This window comes from Lissotriton helveticus, chromosome 12, assembly GCF_964261635.1.
Source record: "Lissotriton helveticus chromosome 12, aLisHel1.1, whole genome shotgun sequence".
Lineage (NCBI taxonomy): Eukaryota > Metazoa > Chordata > Amphibia > Caudata > Salamandridae > Lissotriton > Lissotriton helveticus.
The window spans coordinates 780,653,441-780,661,091 of NC_136073.1; the positions used below are offsets into that span (position 1 = coordinate 780,653,441).

The 7,651-nt window shown below is 38.9% G+C and overlaps 1 protein-coding gene across 1 annotated transcript in view; it reads left to right on the plus strand.

Annotated features, from left to right (window-relative positions):
* The window catches only part of LOC144798137 (uncharacterized), a 124,124-nt gene extending 116,565 nt beyond the window's left edge, over positions 1 to 7,559 (plus strand). Inside the window, exons 5-7 of the mRNA XM_078668890.1 lie at positions 3,956 to 4,118; positions 5,346 to 5,444; positions 6,970 to 7,559. Coding sequence (XP_078525016.1) covers positions 3,956 to 4,118; positions 5,346 to 5,444; positions 6,970 to 7,103 — 396 coding nt within the window. The 3' untranslated portion in view covers positions 7,104 to 7,559. The remainder of the gene's footprint in view (positions 1 to 3,955; positions 4,119 to 5,345; positions 5,445 to 6,969) is intronic.
* The last annotated feature ends 92 nt before the right edge of the window (positions 7,560 to 7,651 follow it).

Sequence of the window (7,651 nt, forward strand, 5' to 3'; positions counted from 1 at the left end):
GGTGACCACATACTGGAAGGGAAGGAAGACCCGTGGTTTCGCTAACCCTTTTTTCCAGTGCTTGCGCACAGCAGCTGTTAATCCCGCGTGCAAGAGAAAGTCCTGAGCAGGAAGTTCGTGCCTCTGCATGAGGTCTTGAAATGATAAAAGTGCACCATCTTCATACAGATCTCCAATGGAGGAGACCCCCGATTCCTCCCAGTCATGTAGCCGCTGTCAATCTCCTCCATGGGGGAGCTCCTCACAGAACCACACCGGGATCTCAGGGGCATATGCCGGACCCCTTTATTGCGTCGTATAGCCCTATACCAACATTGCCTCAGGACCCATAGATCCCTGGATACCTCACGTTTCCGACTCAAGTGACGAAGCTCTAGGTCCCTTCTTCTCTGGTTTGTCTCCATTCCCAGCCTCCCTGCAAGCCGTTGTGTGAGCCATTGGAACTGGGCTGCATTGTAGTAAGCCTCAAATCCGGCACAGCAAAGCCTCCCTCCCGACGCGGGCGCATCATGGTCGGCAGAGACACTCTTCTTCGTCCCGTTCCCCACAGGAAGCTCGAAACCATGGAGTTGAATTGGGCAAAGCACTTTCCAGGTATCCAAATTGACAGGGTAACAAAGTAATAGAGTAAACGGGGAGGGTTATCATTTTTAATAATGCCACACGCCCCGCAACCAACAAAGGCAGGGAGGCCCAGAAGTCAAGGTTACTCCTGGTTGAGCGCAGAGCCCTCCCTATGTTACCCTCAAATAAATCAACTGCCTCATGGTAAATTCTAACCCCCAGACCAGACATCCTATAATTTATACCTACATACAGACCAACAACTCCTGCACCACCACTGTCACTCTCAATACCCACCAAATCATAAGTCTCACAAACTTTACTCTATAAAGCTTATCTCAAACATAAACACAACATCCCGCACCGATACCCATAACAAATGCAACAATAAAACTGTTCTGCTTTATCTCTGATTCTATTGCAAAATAATGGTATACTTGGTTGTGATTTTTGTAACTATTAAATACATTTTTTGCATATTGTGTTCAGAGGTTTTGATTTATGAATACATCTATACATTAGAAAAACATTAACGGAAAAAGTCATAACATCTCAAATGTTATCCACTCTATTTTTTCTGCACATTGACAGTAAAAGAAAGAGAGGTTTATTTCACAACTGAGGACAAAAGAAAGCTGTAAATACATAAATCAATTAAAAAGTAAATGAGCATTCATCAAAGTAAATATTTCTTTGTAACAATATGATGCTCAATATATATCTAGGAGAGAAACCGGTGGATTTCAACGCAGGTCTATGATTGTTTCACCTCTTTATATATTTTGCACAGCCTTTAATAAGACTATAACAAACATTAGGCCCCTGATTTAGAGGTTGGCGTACAGGTTATACCGTTACAAATATGACGGAGTACCCTGCCCTCCAAGCATTTGTCCACCTGCCTTATTTACAGATGGGCAGACTAAGACTTTTCAATCAGTGGATTTCTTGATGGCTCAGTTGACCAAAGCCTAGAATCATTTTCTTTTGCCAATCACTGCAAAAAAACTTGCCTGTGAGGGACAGGAAAAAACAATAATGATCTCCACACCTTGGGAGAAAACTCCCAGAGTGTGGAAGTCATGAATCTTTTGTTTTTCAGAAACTGCCGCTTCATGGGTTTCTGAAAAAAAAAGTTAAATAGTTGGTGAACGGCTGTCAAACCGAGGATGGCCATCCACCAAACCTTTTCTACCTTGATGGAAACCGCTGTGACAGTGGTTCCTTTCAAACTACAGAGATGATCGCTGGGCAAGAGGTCAGCTTGAAACATAACAACTCAAATACCATTGGGGTGGCGGACGCAATGTCCTCTGACACCCTGGAGGACACTGCTTTGCCTGTCAAATACAAAATCAGGCCCCAAATTCCATATTTTCACTCCTAAAGAACTTCTGAAATATCTTAACAAAGGTAGCAATATTGTAACACCGAGAATCGGATTCTTCTTTACATTCCACAGGTAGGCAAGGGCTGAGAACACAAAATAGAGTCAATCTGTATATAACAAACTAATAGATTCAAAGGTAAAGCTCTCTCATAGATCTTGATTTGTATTTTGTAGAATGAATTGCCTATTTTAGTACCAGATTTGCACACAGAAATGTGTGTGCATGTCTGTACTGGTTTGTGTGTGTAGTTGTTTATGTGTGTGAGAAACTGAGAGAAGAGAGAGTAAGAAAGGGGATGAGAGTTCAAGGCTGCACTCATTTTAAATCATGGACTAGATTGGCAAAAACCACAGGAGGTAGGTGGTGTTTGTTTTGCAGCAGATTCTGCCAAGGCATGTGCTGGGCCTTTTGTAACAAGCATTGTACTTGCACCCATTTCACCCCCCACACTGTGTCAAGATGCATTAAACCATTTGCTAGGAGGCTAGGGCCCATACAAATGAGGGAACACTTTTGTCCAGGTGTTTCTGTCAAATTACTAAGCACTGGCAAAGGCAAACTGGATCGCAGAAGATGTCTAACTCTAAGGGAAGCCGTGCAAAGGTAGCACGCCTACCGAGGCACACTTTGGGAGGTGCTACGGAGATTCTCAGAAACCCAGTCATCCCCATGAAAATGAAGTTAAGTAATATACCCACCTCCAAATGTGTTCCGATATGCTGGCAGTACAAAACAGAACAGCAGCTTGGAAGTGCCACACATCTTTCACTGTTGCACCCTCTCTGGCCTCTGAGACTTCAGGACTTCACTAGCAAGGTCATGTTTTTATCAAGATATACAAGGAGATGAAACAACTGTAGACCTATTTCGTAACACACCACATTGTTATTAGCATGTAGTTCATGTATTATACCATTACAGTACTGTTGATTTATTGACATTGTGCTTTATCATGTATTTCCATGTATTTTTATCTAAGACAGTCCATCCTAATTAGAGTGTTTAAAATACATTTGTGTTAGACTTAAAATAGGTAAAATATTTGTAAATATAATCATTCAGTGTTTTTAAAGCCAGTTTACCTTTTGTTCCGCTCAAAAAGATATTGCAGTCTCTAAGGCCAGTATTGTGTTGAAAAGAGGTTAAATATTTCACAAACTCATACCCCTAGTACAGATATTTTATTAGTGGAAACACTAAGGTAATCCAGGTCCAGAGAATAGCCAAATAGAATGAATTATTTCTGATGATATATGCCCCATGCCAATACAGAAAGCGACTAGGTCGAATAGCTCGCACCTCTCAGCCTGTACCAAGCAATACATTTGGTGCACATCCTAAATGGTATCAGTCACTTTTGGATACCTCTGCAGTGCAGAAAGACATTCATTTATAAAAAAAGAAAAGCCTTTTTGATGTGAAATTAAGAAAAGACAAGAATTTCTGATATTTTGATGGACTTATTTATTCATTCATTGGGGGTACCAATATATTTATAATTTTATTATGACCCATTTTTATCCTGTAAACTTTCTCGCTGCTAAGGGTCAAGAAATCTCAGACTACAGCCTTATTTTCAATCTGTTTTGGCAACTGCTGGTTCTACTTGGTCTATTTCAAGGAGTGATTACATTGTTGTTATTTGCTCCGCTTCTATCTTATTGATAATTGAATCTTAGGGCCTGATTAGGAGTTTGGAGGACAGGTTTACTCCATAACAAACGTGAGGGATATCCGGACCTCCGTATTACAATTCCATTATTTCCTATAGTTGGAACATGTAATATGGCGGACGGGATATCCGTCACGTTTGTGACGGCGTATCCCATCCGCCAAATTCATAATCAAGCCGTTATTGATTTGTTCAAGCATCTCCTGTTTCACAATATTCCCTCTATACCTGATCCATGGTACTTAATACTTGTTTTGGATTTGTTTTTCTCCTCTTGTTCGTCACAAATGTTTCAAATTACCAATATTTCCTATTTCTGCATATTTAGGAGAATTCGCCTGAAGTTGAAAGGATGGCTTTAATGTGTCAAATTTCTCTTACCAAGTGGATACCAGAGTCAATATCTTCTAAGATTGTAAATCTGTTTACGGTGCCTTCTATTCCAGAGGAGATTGTTTTTTGGGCCATTCATCAAATGACAATTCAATACGGTAATTTGAAAAAATGCTATGTTGTTGTCAAACACTGTGCTCTGTGGCAGTCTACCGGATTCTACATTAATGTTAGGTCTGTCTGCAAATATTTTATCTGTCGATGGCTCATGTCATCACAGCACTCAAATACACAGAGTGGGCTCTGAAGCATGTGGCAACATGTTCTTTCAGTTCCCTTACTCCATTGTTCTTTCAGTTCCCTTACTCCATTGCTTGTTTAAAGAATTTCTACATTTTGTACAAAACCCATAACAGTATGGCGAATTTATGCATTTTACAGTGGTGATTGAGAATGGATCAATCACTAGCATTGCATATACAATGCAAATTGAAAGAGGAAAGAGGCCACAGGGTATATTTAAGTTATTTTCTATATATATTTCAAACTGATTGTGGCATTCAGAATAGAGTCCCATGCCCATGCCTTTGCCATTTCAGCCCGCATAGTTAAAACATTTAATTTTTTAAGGAAGTGACAATGAATTGGAAGGAAATACAACAGCACCACTATGTGTTGCAACCCCATGTCATAATGGTAATTCAAATAAGCTCTAAAACGATTACTTTCTGTACAGTGCTAATTAAAGAAACAAGCATCTCCGTGCTTATGCCATCAGAAGGCTTTAAAATATGGAACTCCAGCAAGAGGCCTTAGAAGTGAATGGTTGCATCTTAAATACAGGTCCACTGACAGCCACTTTTGAAAGAAGCAAATGTATTGCTGCTAGTTTGGTTATTATGTTCAAATGATACATATTGTTTTAGATTTGTTGAAATTTAGTAATTTCACATTTTAGATTCACATTTTAGCACCACATACCAGTACCAGATGTTCCTTACAGGTTTTGTTTCATTATGTCTCTTGAGGAAAAACTGTTAAAAACTGAAACAGCTCTACACCAACCAGCTACTTAACTATTAAGCCTTTATTTGTACAAGGATTTAGAATTTCTGCAAATGCAGCAACTCTGCTATAATGCCGAACTCCTTCATCACCGTCATAAAAAGGTGCGAGTGAATCCTGGGAAAAGACAATGTGAAACGTTCTTTTCCGCTTATTGCATTACGTTTTATGTTCTGCTGGGTGGAAAATATACAAAGCAATGCATCAAGATTTGTTTACAATATGTTTCATGACCAACACCAACTTTGCAGCACACTCATCATCTTAAGTTAGTATGAGTGTTTAGTTTAATTAATTGTTTGTCCTATTTTCTCTTACAGGACCGGAAATGGAACCATATCTAGATCTGATTCTCAGAACGCTCTTTCCTGTAATGAAGACTGCTTCTACAATCAACCAGAAATATTGGTTTAGCCTTGGTGTGCACCTGCGCTGGTGGAGCGGTCGGGTTTGGTTTGATGGTTGGGAGAGTGTTGGGAGAGGACACCTTTATTAAGTTCACTTTTGTAACATTTCCTGAGAGCACCGTTCATGCAAAGAGATGCAATTTCTTATGTCTGATTGGTGCAGATAATAACAGTCCCTATTCATCCCATTGTTTTCAACAACTGATTACTTATCTGCATTAAACTTTCATTTGTGGTACAAATCAGAACTCAACTGCAACAATGGTCTGCATAATGTGTAACTCCACTACTTTCTAGTACATTTGCCAATTGGACTGGCATGCTGAGCTGCTGTGTCAAGTTTGCCATGTAATGACTGGAACACATCTCTAGTCTGTATAGTGCACCTCCGGGAAAAACCCTATTCTTTTCAGTAATAAAAAACGAAGGGCTTGATTTAGAGTTTGGTGGACAAGTTGTATCCTATTGTATGTGTAATAAGAGGGACGGGCTATCCCATCACGTTTGTGACGGGATACCCATCTGCCACAGCCTGAATCAGGCCTTATGTTGTGAACTTACCTCCCTAGGAAGTGGAGCATTAAAACCTGTAGAAATTGTACATCATTTCCCAGAGGTAATTGTTCACTTCAATGGCACAGACATCTTGTTGCAACCTAGAGCTCGCACAATTGCAAACTAGTCACCGTGTTAAGTAAAGATTTAGACTGGTGCAAATCATGGAGTAAATATATTTTTACCATTTTGCCTCTTGAAAAATAAAGAATGCAGGAAGCAAGATTTGCTCCCAACTAAACATTTTCAATATTAGGACAGAAAAAGGGGCAATGTGATTTCACACGTTTTGCTATGCTTAATATAGGAAATTGAATGAATCAGTGTTTATTTAGATGTGAGATTAAAACCAGTGTAGTGTCTTCCTGCCTGATTAGCAGAAGAGTGCAAAATCATTACACCACTTTTTACTCTGGTGATATCTGAAATAGCACTTCTTTGTAACCACATAAAATGATTCACAAAATTACTGATAAGGAATGCTCGGATGCATCATCTTTTATATTTTTACATACTTTTTTTTATTTTGCCAAGAGGGCAAATATCGTCATACAGTAATAACTTGTGCAAAATCTGATTTCTCCACTCTTATTTCATAAACAACAAAACTGTACAAACTAAATTGCTTTGTTGCTAATTGAATGCAAAAAGTACTCTGGTGAAACATATTCTGCCTTTCCTTCATTTTAGTTCAATACAATGAGTTGCAGTAATTTGGAATTATTACCATTTATTGTCTAGAATGCTTCAAAAGTGCAATAGGATGTATGATCGAAATGGATACCATTACAGTATCTATGAGAGTCAGAGAATACCTATGTGAATTGAGTCTAATACCTGCTAAAACTCATTTCCTATCAGCAGACGCATTGCACTGTTTTTGCTCAGTATGTCCTATGCACTACCAGACGAGGTGGTACATGTGTAGATTAATGCCTTAAGCCTTTGAACTTAACTGTAATTTTTTTATATTTTTGTGCAGTCATTGAGATGTTATCAGGCCAGTTTGCTTCCAGTGTAGACACTCCTCTAGTCACACTTTTCTTTGAAGCCTACTCAACCTGTAAGGTATTTCTTCTTGAAACCATCCCCAGTCTCCAGGAGGTGAGTTGGTAAAGTGGGGAAAGGACAGAGTGCAGTGGATGAAGGTTTAGAGCTGTTACGTTTTGTGAGATAACTGATGCATACACATTGACTGCCCCTTCCTCTGCCTTTGCATATATACTTCATTTGATGAAATACAAAAAAATATGAAATTCATTCTCTTGACCCAGACTTGTGATCTCTATTTATGTAGCTGAATAAAATGTGTAAAAACCTTTATTGTACCCGACCAAGTATCAAATTCCTATCAGGTCAGATATATAAAACAAAATCAAAGCTAAACCATGCTATAATACTTAAGTATTAGGGAACAGTAAGTGTAATAAGTATTTTTGAAAAAGAAAGTGACAGAATTAGATTCTAGGGCAATTTAATAAAATCGCAGCTGCAGTAGTGTATTTTCTATGTCTACTACAACCTGTCCATGAATAGGAGGCAGGGGAAATATATTTTTTTAAAGAGCTGGGGAGAGGGAGAAAATAGAGATAGTGGGTGGGGAACCCTCATCCAAATAAGACAAGAGCAAAACAAATTCATGGATAACATTTCTATTTTAGAGA